Consider the following 15098-nt stretch of genomic DNA (forward strand, 5'->3'; position numbering starts at 1 on the left):
CTGAATAGCTCAGAAGGAAGAGCTGTCAACTGGTGCACAGGAACTGCTGGGTTCAAATCCTGACACTCCCTGTGTCCCAGCCATTGCTGTCCCCACATCTCTTTGTGTCCCAGTCATTACTGTCCCCACATCTGCCTGTGTCCCAGTCATTACTGTCCCCTCATCTCTTGGTGTCCCAGTTGTTACTGTCCCCTCATCTCCCTGTGTCCCAGTCATTACTGTCCACTCATCTCCCTGTGTCCCAGTCATTACTGTCCCCTGTCCCCTCATCTCCCTGTGTCAGTCATAAGCACCCCCTCATTTTCCTGTGCTACACTCAGTAATGTCCCCTCATCTCCTGATGTCACAGTCATTAGCGTCTCCTCTTCTGCCAATGTTTGCAAATTCTCCCTATTTTCCACCAGATATCTGACGCTCTCATCCGAAGAGTCCACCTGACTGAGGACCAGTGGGGTAAAGGGACCCTCACCCCCAGGATGACCACAGACTTTGATCTAAACCTTGACAGCGCCCCCCTCCTGCAGTCCATTCATCAGCTGGACTTTGTGCAGATGAAAGGTAATTATATACGGATTTAGATCTGCAATAAATATGTGGCGGGAAAATAACAATTTTTCTAACTCAAGTGATACAAGATGCCAAAAGCAAAGTATTTACAAAGGTGCTAAAAATACTTGATTTTATTTATAGAATATTGTGGAATTCTCCTTTAGGCTGTGTGCCCACGTAGCGATTTTTAAGCGTTTTTTCCGCGATTTTCGGCGCGAAAACGCTTAAAAATCGTGTACAGAACGCCCCCCATGCATTCCTATGGCATTCCGCACATGCTGTGCTAATGCTGCGCTTTTTTCCGTGGCGGAATCGCATCGCGGAAAAAATCGCAGCATGCTCATTCTTTGTGCGGAATCGCAAAGAATTGCCGCGATTCCGCACCCATAGGAATGCATGAGAACCGCTTACTTCCCGCATGTGGCTATGCCCACCATGCGGGAAGTTAAGCGTCTCATGTGCGGTTGGTACCCACGGTGTGGAGGAGATGAGACTGTCCTCCAGGCCCTGGGTACCATACCCCTGTAAAAAAAAAGAATAAAAAACAAAAAATCGGGGTATATTTACCTTCCGGCGTCCCGCGATGCATTCCCGGCCTCAGCGTTCCCAGTAATGCCTTGCGGCAAGGACCTGTGATGACGTGGTCTCGCGAGATCGCTATAGCAACGCGAGACTACCTCATCACAGGTCTCGCAAGGCATTACTGGGAACGCTGAGGCCCAGGAATGCAGCGCGGGACGCCGGAAGGTAAATATACACCGATTTTTTTTTTTTTTTTTTAGCATTTTAACATCCTATCTTTTACTATTGAGGCCGCATAGGCGGCCTCAATAGTAAAAACCTGCTCACACTTGTCAAACACTATGTTTGACGAGTGTGACCAACCTGTCAATCACTTTCCAAGCGATGCTTCAAATCGCTTGGAAAGTACTTGAAAATCGCACGCGAAAATCGCGGCAAAATCGCGATCATAATCGCGGTAAAATCGCGGTGAAATCGCGCGGAAAAACTGCGCGATTTCTGGGAAGGAGTCCGGTTTTTAGTAAGCGTTTTAAAACGCTACGTGTGCACATAGCCTTAACTTAAAGGAATTCTCCACCCAAAAGTAAAACAGCTGTCCCAAGGCAGACTACAGATAGAGAGGGCAGCTGCCTGTTCTGGGGATGGGATTTTGTATCCCCCCCCGAGTGTCCAATCTCCTAGAAAGTATTCTCCTCTTCATGAGGTGTGTGCACTGTGCCGACCAGTAGGGGCAGACATGTGACCAGTGAGATGACATATCTACCATGCCACCTTGGGTAAGCAGGTTTGGATCTGACGATGGCTTAGCAAATATTTCTCCTGTCGCTGTGCCAAGGCTGTCCGATAATGTGTGAGGTGTTCAGCCAAGGCTGTGGATTGTTGTGCGTTGTCACGCGTCAGTCAGCACAGAGCCATGTCGTCTTCTGCAGGAGTAGTGTGGTGCTGCACCCATCAGCCAGGACCAGCAGTGGAGGCACAATTCAGAGAAAGTGGGGGGAATACAAATCCTGTAGTCACAATAGAGCTCCCTCTAATTGTAGTCACAGAAATAACCCTGCCCTACTAGTCAAAATGGTATTCCCCTCTCAGCTTTATATTTATCGTCAGGCCCCCACTTACCCAGGAGATACACTACTACCTCCATCATCAGTAGTAACACCAAACTCCCCAACATCCCTGGTGATCGCCGCAGCCTCCTCTGTGCAGTGGCCACCGCAGCCTCCTCCGTACAGTAGTCGCCGCAGTCTCCTCCGTGCAGTGATTGCCGCAGCCTCCTCTGTGCAGTGATCGCCGCAGCCTCCTCCGTGCAGTGGTCGCCGCAACCTCCTCCGTACAGTAGTCGCCGCAGCCTCCTCCGTACTGTAGTCACTGCAGCCTCCTCCGTACAGTAGTCACTGCAGCCTCCTCCGTACAGTAGTCACTGCAGCCTCCTCCGTGCAGTAGTCACCGCAGCATCCTCCGTACAGTAGTCACCGAAGCCTCCTTCGTACAGTAGTCACCGAAGCCTCCTCAGTGAAGTGATCGCAGCCTCCTCCGTACAGTAGTCACCGCAGCCTCCTAAGTACAGTAGTCACCGCAGCATCCTCCGTACAGTAGTCACTGCAGCCTCCTCCGTACAGTAGTCACTGCAGCCTCCTCCGTACAGTAGTCACTGCAGCCTCCTCCGTACAGTAGTCACCGCAGCTTACTCTGTACAGTAGTCACCGCAGCCTCCTCCATACAGTAGTCACCGCAGCCTCAGTGAAGAGATCGCCACAGCCTCCTCCGTACAGTAGTCACCGCAGCCTCCTCCGTACAGTAGTCACTGTAGCCTCCTCTGTACAGTAGTCACTGTAGCCTCCTCTGTACAGTAGTCACTGTAGCCTCCTCTGTACAGTAGTCACCGAAGCCTCCTCCGTACAGTAGTCACCGAAGCCTCCTCCGTACAGTAGTCACCGAAGCCTCCTCCGTACAGTAGTCACCAAAGCCTCCTCAGTGAAGTGATCGCCGCAGCCTCCTCCGTACAGTAGTCACTGCAGCCTCCTCCGTACAGTAGTCACTGCAGCCTCCTCCGTACAGTAGTCACCGCAGCTTCCTCTGTACAGTAGTCACTGCAGCCTCCTCCATACAGTAGTCACCGCAGCCTCAGTGAAGTGATCGCCACAGCCTCCTCCGTACAGTAGTCACCGCAGCCTCCTCAGTGAAGTGTTCGCCGCAGCCTTCCCCGTGCAGTGGTCGCTGCAGCCTCCTCCGTACAGTAGTCACTGCAGCCTCCTCCGTACAGTAGTCACTGCAGCCTCCTCCGTACAGTAGTCACCGCAGCTTCCTCTGTACAGTAGTCACTGCAGCCTCCTCCGTACAGTAGTCACTGCAGCCTCCTCCGTACAGTAGTCACCGCAGCTTACTCTGTACAGTAGTCACCGCAGGCTCCTCCATACAGTAGTCACCGCAGCCTCAGTGAAGAGATCGCCACAGCCTCCTCCGTACAGTAGTCACCGCAGCCTCCTCAGTGAAGTGTTCGCCGCAGCCTTCCCCGTGCAGTGGTCGCTGCAGCCTCCTCCGTACAGTAGTCACTGCAGCCTCCTCCGTACAGTAGTCACTGCAGCCTCCTCCGTACAGTAGTCACCGCAGCTTCCTCTGTACAGTAGTCACTGCAGCCTCCTCCGTACAGTAGTCACTGCAGCCTCCTCCGTACAGTAGTCACCGCAGCTTACTCTGTACAGTAGTCACCGCAGGCTCCTCCATACAGTAGTCACCGCAGCCTCAGTGAAGAGATCGCCACAGCCTCCTCCGTACAGTAGTCACCGCAGCTTACTCTGTACAGTAGTCACCGCAGGCTCCTCCATACAGTAGTCACCGCAGCCTCAGTGAAGAGATCGCCACAGCCTCCTCCGTACAGTAGTCACCGCAGCCTCCTCAGTGAAGTGTTCGCCGCAGCCTTCCCCGTGCAGTGGTCGCTGCAGCCTCCTCCGTACAGTAGTCACTGCAGCCTCCTCCGTACAGTAGTCACCGCAGCTTCCTCTGTACAGTAGTCACTGCAGCCTCCTCCATACAGTAGTCACTGCAGCCTCCTCCGTACAGTAGTCACCGCAGCTTCCTCTGTACAGTAGTCACTGCAGCCTCCTCCATACAGTAGTCACCGCAGCTTCCTCTGTACAGTAGTCACTGCAGCCTCCTCCATACAGTAGTCACCGCAGCCTCAGTGAAGTGATCGCCACAGCCTCCTCCGTACAGTAGTCACCGCAGCCTCCTCAGTGAAGTGTTCGCCGCAGCCTTCTCCGTGCAGTGGTCGCTGCAGCCTCCTCTGTTAAGTGGTCGCCCCAGTCCTCCCCACTTTTCATTTTCTCACAGTAGTTCCCCCCTAAGGCTATGTTCACACTTGCGTTTTTTTGCACTACGCATCATGCGTTTGTGTGCGTTTTTTTGTGTTTTTGCGCATGGATTAAAAAAAAACGCATGCGCACGTCAGCGCACCCATAGACTATAATCGGTTTTTGGGTGAATTTTGTGCGCATTGCGTGCGCATGCGTTTTTTTGAGACAAGTCGGGGGCACAAAAAATGCAACATGATGCATTTTTTGCGCCCGGGCGCACACTACAAAAAAACGCATGCTCATACAAACACGTACAAGCGCATGTGTATGCGCACCCATGTAAAGTATAGGTAAAAAACACATGCGTTTTTTTGGGCAAAAACAGCGCAAGAAAACGCACGTGTGAAACCAGCCTAAGTTAATGATTACAGCAGCCGCCTCCACCAGGGGTTTATAGTCTCATACAAGACATTTTGCCGTAATTCTTCATCCCTCTTACGTTTCCTAAACCCTCAGTTCCCTCTTTAGTACCAGCGCCCCCCTTTCTTCAGATGGAAGAGTGCTGCACGAACAACAACAGCGCCACCCTGTCCTGGAAGCAGCCGCCCATGTCCATGGTGCAGGTGGAGGGGTATATCCTAGAGCTGGATGATGGGAATGGCGGGCAGTTCAGGGTAAGAGCCCACCCTACTGATCTGTGCCCTGTATCCTATAGAGACAGCACATTAATCATGCTGTTACTGTTGCAGGAAGTGTTTGTCGGGAAGGAGACTATGTGCACAGTGGATGGTCTACACTTCAACAGTACATACAATGCCCGGGTGAAGGCTTTTAATAAAGCTGGGGTCAGCCAGTACAGCAAGACCCTGGTCCTCCAGACCTCCGAAGGTATGTGCTCATCCAAAATATTACCCTGCCTGCAATGTGTACCGCTCATGCTCTGCCCCCCGGGGGCCTAACTACTGCCCATGGCATATGAAGATAAAAGTTTTTTATAAAGAAATATTCTCCAGAATAGAAAGTCATAAAGCGGTGATCCTTAAGGGTCTAGCTACTGAGACCCCCAGCTATGCCCAAAACGGACTAATTTTGGTGTAATTTGTAAAAGGGTCATGGCCTGAAGCTACCACTAGGGGTGTACAGATCTTCATTGAGATGAGAACTGTAGACATCTTTGTGGTGTGCAGTGAGCTCCCTCTAGTGATTGCTTCAGGTAATCTGAATCTTATCATTTATCTACATGTTAGAGGACAGTGAATACATTCACAGGGCTTTAGTCCAGTGGCCACAACAGTAGTCAGAGGCCACCGGACAGGAACTGGCGGCATCCCCAGCTCCTCTTCTGATTAGTTGTCCCAGTGCGACGTCATCATTGTGTCATGGTGCCCACAGCGGTCCTACTAATCCTATATGGAGCAAGTAGGAGGTGGTCCGCCTGATCTAAAACTCTTCACAGATGAGGGTTTGCTACATTCATTTCATATAATTTCCTACTAATAATGTTGTATCAATATCTTTCATTGGCAGTGAGCAGCTTAAAGGGACGCTATTATCAGAAAATGACCTATTGTTTAGGTTTTTGTGTTACAGTTTTTTGGGGGGTTATCTTTGGCAGTGTTTTTTTCATATCATGATTTATTAAAAAAATATTAGTAATTTTGTCATTTTCACACTGGCCACCAGGGCTTTTTTACATTCACACTTCCTGTTCTTTCAGGAAGAGTTTTCAGCAGTTTCCTTATCAGCAGAGGCAGGAGAAGTACCATGACAGATAACACCACTACACACAGCAGCTCCTCTCTTCACAATGACCTTTGCTGTCTCTTCATTGTTGCTAATGATTGTGTAAATTTTCTGAAACTACAGGAGTCTAAAAAATGCCCCAGTGGCTGATGTGAACATTTCCACATTTCTAATTTTTATTTTAAATACAGATTGTGTGATATGTAAAAAGGGCAAAGATTAAAACAGATTGAATCCACAAACCTGATTTAAACACGTAATTTTCTAATAGTTTCCCTTCTAAGGAGTTGTTCTAGCTCAGACCTATTTCACTTCAGTTGGACTGAGCAGCAATACCACACACAACCTGTGGCTAGAGATGGCGCTGTTTCCAGAGTGAGACTGCAGTGTTTTTCTAATCCTGGACAATCCCTTTAATATTGTGCTTCATGTGTAGTCTTGTCCTTGTTGTCTCATTTCCCGTTTCTTATTCTGTTTGTCTAAAGCAAACAACAGGGAAAATCCAACATACTGGGGGCACAGAGATAGTAGAGACACAAAGGTCTTGGTGCCTGAAGGGTCCCGTGGCCGCCTCTGCCACACGAGTAGACACCAGTATTATAAATAGCTCAGAGACTTCCAGCCTCTGCGTAGTTGTATAGCGCTGACATATGCTGCAGGGCAGTTTCACACGTCCAGATAATTCCGGTACCGGAAAAACCGGTACCGGAGCTATCCTTGTCCGTGTGCATATGTATGCCATCCGTGTGACATCCGTGTGCTATCCGTATGTCCATGTGTACCATCCACGTGCTGTCCGTATGCTGTCCGTGTGTCCGTGTCCATGTTTTTGAAAAATTATTTTCAATGATAACCCTTTGACTTTTAAAAACGCACACGGATCGCAAACGGACAAAATTCGTGTGCGGTACGTGTTTACACGGACCCATTGACTTGTATGGGTCCGTGTGATCCGTGCTGTTGCACAAAAACGGACATGTGAAAGCGTGAAAACACGCTGACATCTGCATAGACACATTCATTCGAATGTGTCTACGTGTGTCAGGGTCTCCGGTACATGAGAAATCTGTCACTACACGTACCGGAGACACTGACGTGTGAAACTGCCCGTACACACTTGTGTAATATCAGATAGGCTAAAATCTATGTTGAACCATTTGATCAAGAGAATCCATGTTTAGTGTTCGCCATCATTTTTCGGTTTTGTTTTTATAGTGTTGATTATACGGTATCACCTGATAACATGATTCTCCAGGGTGGTTCGACTATGGCGATACCAAACTTGTGTAGTAGGGTTTTTTTTTTACCATTTTAGTGATATAAAAAAAACTGAATTTTGTATTAAAAAAAAAAAAATTGTGTCGCCATTTTCCAACACCTGTAACTTTTGTTTACATTTCCTGTCAATGGAGCTTTGTAAGGCCTCCTTCACATGTCCTCTGATTCCTGTAGAGGAAAAAACAGTACTGGTGAGATGGAGAGATCCGTGTACCATCCGTATGCACATACTGTATGGGGCATCCATGTACCATCCATATGCACATATGGGGCATCCGTGTGCCGTCTATGTGACACGTACTGGCACCTGGGAAGAAGCTGTACAGTTCGCACTGTTCCCAGGCTCCAGCTGCTGAAGGCAGCTCTCATCATTGTCGCTTGATCTCTCTGCAATTAGCGTGACCAGGCGACAATGATGGGAGGTATCTTCAGCACATGCTGTGTTCCTCCTATGTAAATTTAAGAATTCAATTGAAAAAATGGTGTGGGTTCCAGCGTAATTTTCATAACCAGCAGAGGGAAAGCCCACTACTGGGGTCTGATGTTAATAATCTGGGACATGGGACAATACCCTAGAAGGTTACCAGGCTATTAATAACAGTTCACAGCTGTTTGCTTAAATTTTAGTGGTGAATTTATGGAGGACGCCAGAAGAAAAATGACTTGGGGTACCCCTATAAACTCAAACCAGCAAAGGCTAAACATACAGCTGTGGGCTTATATTAGTAGCCTGTGAAGGAGCCAGGGTTATTGCCCCCCCCCTCCAGGCTACCAACATCAGTCCTCAGCCTTCTCAGAAATTACGAAGTTATACTCACCTTAACGCCTATTCCATCGAAGCTCATGTCCCCTGTAAAAAAAATTATAAACAACTATATTTCTCACCTGTCCGAAGTGAATAGAATCCATACTGTCCCACACCGTACATCTCTGTGACATTTGACTTTCAAAAGGAACGGTGCCATGATGCAACCATCCAGGCTGAAAATCAGGACACAATGAGCTGCAGCTTCTATGACGAGCAGGGACGTCATAGAGGTTACCGCTAGTTTCTGAAGCTGTGGTTCCTACGGGCAGTTCACTGTGAGCTGGGATGATAAACCTCAATGAGATTTACTAAATAAAATGTTTACTATGTTCTGTTTTTTGTTTTGCATTTTACATCCTTTTATGTGCACTGTTGGCATTTTACAGATTTGCATTTTTTTGTTTTCACGCTGATTGTCGGGATCATGCGTTATCAGTGATGTCATCACGACCGGTGTTTGTTGTATATCTTTGTGCAGTCATCATCGTTCGTTGCTTGCGATGCTCACCATACTTGTCATACAATTTGTCCCCTTCATTTCTTTCCGATCTTTGATTTGTTGCTCACTAGGCGTGCACAAGTGTTTGCGCTATGTTTGCACTTTTTCGGTTTTATTTATGTTTTCTATATATTTGGACGTCGAGATTTAGGTCGAGATTTAGATTTAGGAGATTGATCATCGGGGGTGGCTTTCATCTCCCAGGCATGAGGGATAACAATGCATTTTCCTTGACCGATGGAGACTGCCATTTTGTGTGATTCTGAAAGGAGTTAGTAAGAAAACTAATGCGATAAAAACTTCTATGAAATAATGTTTATATATGTCCATATTTATGAATTTTGAGTATTTTATTAAAAATGGATGTGATTATATTATTGCCTTTCCGTGGCGTTCTGCATATGGAATGGCCGGATCCCTAATAAATAGCTGAACAAAATGGCTGCCTCCTGGTCTCCTTCCTCAGCTGTGAATGATATGTATATACACCTGATGCACGCTGACATTTCTATGCATGTCTTTGCTTATGCCAGGTCCCTATCCTCGAATGTCAGCCTCTCTTGCAGCTCGTTTGCAAATCAACACCATGCCCTCTCCTCTCGAGTTCCTCCAAAACTCGGAACAGGAAACTTGTGTGTCTCCAGGTAAAATGGCTTTCACTTCCCGCATGACTGGGCGTAAAAGTAATCACCGTTGTTCAAAAATGTGTCAGGAACTGTCTAGCAACCCGTGGGTGTCTTTTATTTTTTTAAATGAAAGCTGAGCTCTTATGGGTTGCTATTGGTAACGAGGCCTATGAGGCAGCTCTCATAAGTGAGACCTAATGTGTTGTCTCATTATTGCGCCTGTAGTTTCTTGCAGAGGCAGCCATGTCATCTGTTTTGAACCTCAGACACGTCATTGCATTCAGTCTCAACCAGTCAGTTAACACTTGACATACAATATCTCCTTCAAGACATCCGCCATACATGTATAGCACATGTCGGGTGGGCGTTCTACGGGCATCCACCTCTATGCCGCTATCAGTCACTGGCATTTAAGGGTCACGATACGCTGGCGTACCCTTTGGGAAGCCCATGCAGCTCCCCTTCATCTGCACTATTGGGGTGTTGTTGAGTTGTCATGAAGGCCCCCCATTGCCACCAAGCTGAGGTTTGTAGAGGACTATTATTTTTACTATATACTGCAATATCTTGGTATTACCCTATATGGCGCAAGCAATCAATCGATCGCAGGTTCAAGGGGACTAAAAAGGAAATAAGGTTTTTAAAAATTAAAAAAAAAGATTCAAAGCATTCTCCCCCCTCCCTTATTTAAAAATATAGAAATCAAAAAATTAAAACATATTCGGTTTTGCCACGTCAGTAACTATCAAAATATAAAATGATGTAACGTATTAACACTACAGTAAATGCTGTAAAGAATTAAAACAAAACATTACATTTCAAAATTGCCATTTTTCGGTCGCCACTTCTACTTGCAAAAATGTAATAAAAAGCAAAAAAAAAAGTACCACAAAATTATACCAATAAAACTACAGGCACTGTACAAAAGAAAAAAGTCTTCATGCAGGTCCTTCAACGGAAAAATAAAACAGTTACAGGTCCCAGTTTTTTCTTGCTTCTTTACAAATTTCAAAAGGGGTTTTTCACCAGGAATATAAAGCAAAAAAATGATGTAAGTTTGGTATCGCCGTAATCGTAGTGACCTGGAAAATTATTTTTACTGCACAAAAAACTTGAAAAAGCAAAACCCCAAAATAGCAATGGTGGAGTTGCGTTTTTTTTCACCGTACTTGGAATTTTTTTTCCTGTTTTGCAGTACTTTATATGGTAAAGTATATGGTGCCATTCAAAACTGTGAGGCTATGTTCACATGTTGCATTTTTACAGCGTTTTTTTATGCAGATTTTAAGCTGCTTACAAAAAGCAGGTTTTGCCGAGTTTTTGCTGCTTTTTACTGCTGCATTTTTGTTGTCTCTTGTGCATGTTATTAAAGTTTAGTTGCCCGTCAAAAAAAAGCCTGATTTAACTTCCTTAGGTTTTTGCTGCAAAAACAGATACCGGTGTTTTTACACTTACCTATTGTTTCCTATGGGTGAAAAAACGCTGCAGATATGCTGAAAAAAAAGTGACATGCCTCAGTTTTCCAAATCGGTCAGGAAAATTAAAACCAAGGCGTGCGCAGGAGATTTCTGAAATCTCATAGACTCTGCTGGTACTGTGAAACAGCTGAAAATTTGCACAAAAAAAGCAGCGTAAAAACGCAAAGTGTGAACATAGCCTTAACTGGTCCCGCAAATACAATGATGATGTTGACCGGTTAAATAAAAGTTACGGCTTTTGAAAGAAAGAGAGGAAAAACAGGAATGCAAAAACAAAAAATAAAGAGTTAAAATGTCTAATTACCACGTACACCCCAACTCTCAGCATGAAGGGCGTCATTTGACCCGCAGCCTCTTTATATCTTCTCCCTCGTGCCTTGCTGGGAGACAGCTTGCAGCAGCAGCATTCTTCTCCCCACCATTTTGTCTACCTGCCGGGACTGGAGCATGAAGACAGATTAGCTCTTTTGTGGTAATGCATTCCTATTCTTCCCTTAGAACATTGCATAATTCTCGTGCCGCAGAGCCGGCGGCATGTTTTCTGCAGGAATTCAGAATGATTTCCATCTTCATCCCCAGCTGATACCTAAGATTTAAAGATCTTTACCACGAGCGCACTCTAAATGAATCTGTGCGTCAGCGGTGCACGGCCAGAGGCGTCAGCCACGGCTGCTTTGTCTGGACTCGGATTGGGGGGCCGGTTAACTCTTCACATGCTGAAAGCTTCAGATTCATATACCTGCCCACCCCGGCGCTGTACAGGGATCGTCCCCATCAGTCCTGGTCCCCAATGATGCCCGCAATCTTAATTTCCTTACCTCACACACCCAGTGGTCGAGTTTAACCCCTTTAGTTTTTTTTTTCTTTTGCACTTTCATTTTTTCCCCCCTGCGATTTCCATAACTACGTATTGCAAAAGAGAACGTAGGAGAAAAAAAAACCATTCCAAATGGGGTATGAGGGTATGTGCACACGCTGCGGATTCCGCTGCGTTTCCGCAGCGGTTTTGGCCACTGCGGACCCGCAGCAGTTTTAGCTGCGGTGTACAGTACCATTCAAATGAATGGGAAAAAAAAAAACGCTGTGTAGACGTTGCGGAAAAATCTGCGCGGATTTGCTGCGGTTTTGAAACCGCAGAAAGAAGTGACATGTCAATTCTTTCTGCGGAATCCGCAGCGGGTTCCTATCTCCACCATTGTGGAGATGGTGAATCCGCAGGACCAAACCGCAGGCAAAACCGCAGATAATCCGCAGGTCTTTTGACCTGCGGTTTTTGCAAAATCCGTGCGGATTAATCCGCAGCGGATTCCGCAGTGTCTGCACACACCCTAAGGGTGGGGAAAAAATGACTGCATACTTGGCTATAGTCCCATTTTTGTTTATGAACAATGCTAAAAAGGGGCACATTTCACACAAATTTTCATTAAAATCTACATTTTTGACATCACAGAGGGCCGAACATACAAAAGTATGTAAATGAGGTCTGTCAAGAGAAAATCTGGCCTTGTTGCCCATAGCAACGCATTTTCCTAACAACTGAGCTATGGGCAACAATTACAGATTTTTCTGTTCTGCTTTTTTTTTCCAACTCCGTTGACTTTTTGTGAGGTAAAAATGTTTTGTTCTTTTTTACTTGACACTAAAGCAGAGCTGTGTTTGTCAGAGAAGCCGAGCATTGTTTGTCATGCGTTAAATCTGCATCAAACTACTCATTGGCAAACGCAGCTCTGCCACGTGTGTAGGTACGAAAATCGGCATTTTCAGTTTCGTACATGGTTATTCAAGATCCACGGTAAAGATAGGAGTAATTATCGGCGTTGTTTTCTGAGAGAAAGATAGCTGCAGGGGCTAATGGCTGCGTGTGTGGGAATCGAGGCCTAGAGGGATTTCCATGGCAACGCAGGAGATACCTCAACCTCCGCGTCAGGGAAAACAGAAGCGGCTGAATGCAAAAAAAACCCCAAAAAAATGTGCCTCCATTACATTGCTATGACATTTGTAGGATCTATGATATGGATAACTGGTATTGGGTCCGACACTGGCTCAAAAGTGGGGGCAACAGATGCTGCAGAACTACAACTCCCAGCATGCCTTGATCACCTTAGGCACAGTTAGCTGCATAATCCATTTATGAGCCTGGAAAATCTGTGCTAGGTCTCCAAGAAGTCATATAGGGATAATTCAAGGACTTTTGGGGGATTTTTCCGTATAGATGCCGCTGACGCCATCCGATTAGATGAGTGTAATCAGCTATGAGCAGCACGTAGCCTTTATAGCGGCAGGGACATTTTTGATCTATGATTTCCCCTTCTTCTCCTTTGTGGAGTATCTCTGATGACATTGATTGCGGATCCCCCGCCCTGTGATACCGTCCCATTAGTCTTGTGTCCGTAAATTCTATCTGGGGAATTTCTATAATCAGCGTAACACTGGGCTGCAGATGGAAAGAGCAGGGCTTATATTAATCCCAACCTGCCAGATGAGAAAAGTCTTGTTTGTGGCTCTGGTTCAGAATAATATTATGGCTGTTAAAGGGAAACTATTGTAGGTAGTTGTTTGTAAAATAGCACCACGCTTGGGCACAGGGCGTGTGTGGTATTGCAGCTCAGCCTCATTCACTCTTAGTGGTGCTAAAGTGCAATACCAGACAACTCATGGACAGACGTGGCGCCCTTCGAAAGAAAGCAGTCATGTTTTTTTTATAAGGAACCCTGTCTGGAGATTTACACTAAGGCCGGGGTCACACTAGAGAGGAATACGGATGAGTGTGAGGCGTTAAAAGCACGCATTACACACAGACAAATGATTCTCTATGGGTCAGCTCCCAACAGCCGTATAATTCTCGCCCGTATTCTACGGACCATGCCAATCGCAGCATGCTGAGATTGTCAGCGTACTACGGCCGTATTACGCCAATGCAAGTCTATCGGTGCGCAAAAAATACGGATTACACACGGACCACACGTGTGACTTGCGAGAAATACGCAGGTCTTTTGGCAGGTGACAGGAAATGGGCCAATCCATCATCAGGAAGCCTAGACATGCAAATGAGCTCAAAAAGCGCTCCAGACATCCAGGAAGTACGCCTCCACGGAGTACAGCAGCGTCATGGCGCCATATTTTCTGAATGTGGAGATGTTGATTGTGTTAGTGCAGGAGCGGCCAGAAGTCTGGGACCAACGTGATGCCCATTATGCCAACCGGGCAAGAAAGGAGGAGTCATGGAGGCGCATATGTCGCCAGATGTTCCATGATTTTGGTGATCGCCCACGTGAGGAGCAGCAGCAACTGAGTAAGTACAACCCAAAAACTGTTTAAAAATACCTCACATCAAAAAATGCATATGGAATCAGCCCCCCCCCCTTCCTGTGCTTGTACTTTTTTCCTCATGAGGCGGGTAGATTTTGATGTGACCCATGCTAGCCAACCAAGTTATTAAGTGTAGTTACTTCATACCTGAACTATTGTGACCCTGTGTATCTGGGCTGGATGGCCCAATTAGATATGCCTCCCTGGCTAGAAAGTACACCCCAGAAGGCCCCATGCCTAGGCTACTGGTAGCAAATTTGACCTATCAAATATGTGAAATTGAGAATATTTCCTGTAACATTGCAGTGGAAGATGTCATGAGACGGTGGCGCAGCATCTGCGACCAATACAGGTGGGAACGTCAGCAGCGGTCCAGGAGTGGTGATGCGGGCCACCTAAAGAGGAAATACATATATTATGACCGCCTCTCCTTCCTCGCCCCTATTCTGGATCTGAGACCGTAAGTAGATACCTCACACTACATTACACACATATTTTACAGGGCCAAAAATATTGATTTATTTTTGGCTCTGTTCTATTTCATAACAGAACTCAGTCCAACCTTACGGAGAGAGGTACTGGCTCAGATACAGAGCCCATCATTGATCCTGTAGGGGATGAGGTGGCTGGCCCATCTTCTGCCCCTACAAGAAGCATGGGTGAAGAATCCTCTCAGGAAAACCCATTGCCTGCGCCACAAACCCCACCACCAGGACCACATCCACAACCAGGACCGTCTGCTGCTGCACCATCAGCCATACAGGAGGAGCAGGGCAACATGAGCAGCAGCCCAACTGCCCAGATCCGGGGCTCCCCACAACCTTCTGGACCATCCCGGCGAGAAAGAAGAAGGCGCCATATCCCTGTCCAAGATACCCGTACCAATGTGGACACAGGGGTCCTCAACTATCTGTCTAGAGTGAATAATGATGATGGCGAGGAGGCATACTCATGCAGCCTGGCCCTTTATCTTCGTGCTCTTTCCCGTGAGGT

The 15098-nt window shown here is 46.7% G+C and overlaps 1 protein-coding gene across 10 annotated transcripts in view; it reads left to right on the top strand.

The window, feature by feature from the left end:
- Positions 1–15098, top strand: part of TRIM9 (tripartite motif containing 9) — a 103417-nt gene that overhangs the window by 72733 nt on the left and 15586 nt on the right. For 4 of the 10 annotated variants that reach the window (XM_073577660.1, XM_073577661.1, XM_073577662.1 and 1 more), the window contains exons 5-7: positions 405–558; positions 4881–5038; positions 5114–5252. In XM_073577660.1, coding sequence (XP_073433761.1) covers positions 405–558; positions 4881–5038; positions 5114–5252 — 451 coding nt within the window. Of the gene's footprint in view, positions 1–404; positions 559–4880; positions 5039–5113; positions 5253–9225; positions 9337–15098 lie in introns of all 10 variants that reach the window. The other 6 variants (XM_073577655.1, XM_073577657.1, XM_073577658.1 and 3 more) reach the window with 3 other exon arrangements.

Source organism: Dendrobates tinctorius, unplaced genomic scaffold, assembly GCF_039654945.1.
Source record: "Dendrobates tinctorius isolate UK_male_01 unplaced genomic scaffold, ASM3965494v1 ptg000057l, whole genome shotgun sequence".
Taxonomy (NCBI): domain Eukaryota; kingdom Metazoa; phylum Chordata; class Amphibia; order Anura; family Dendrobatidae; genus Dendrobates; species Dendrobates tinctorius.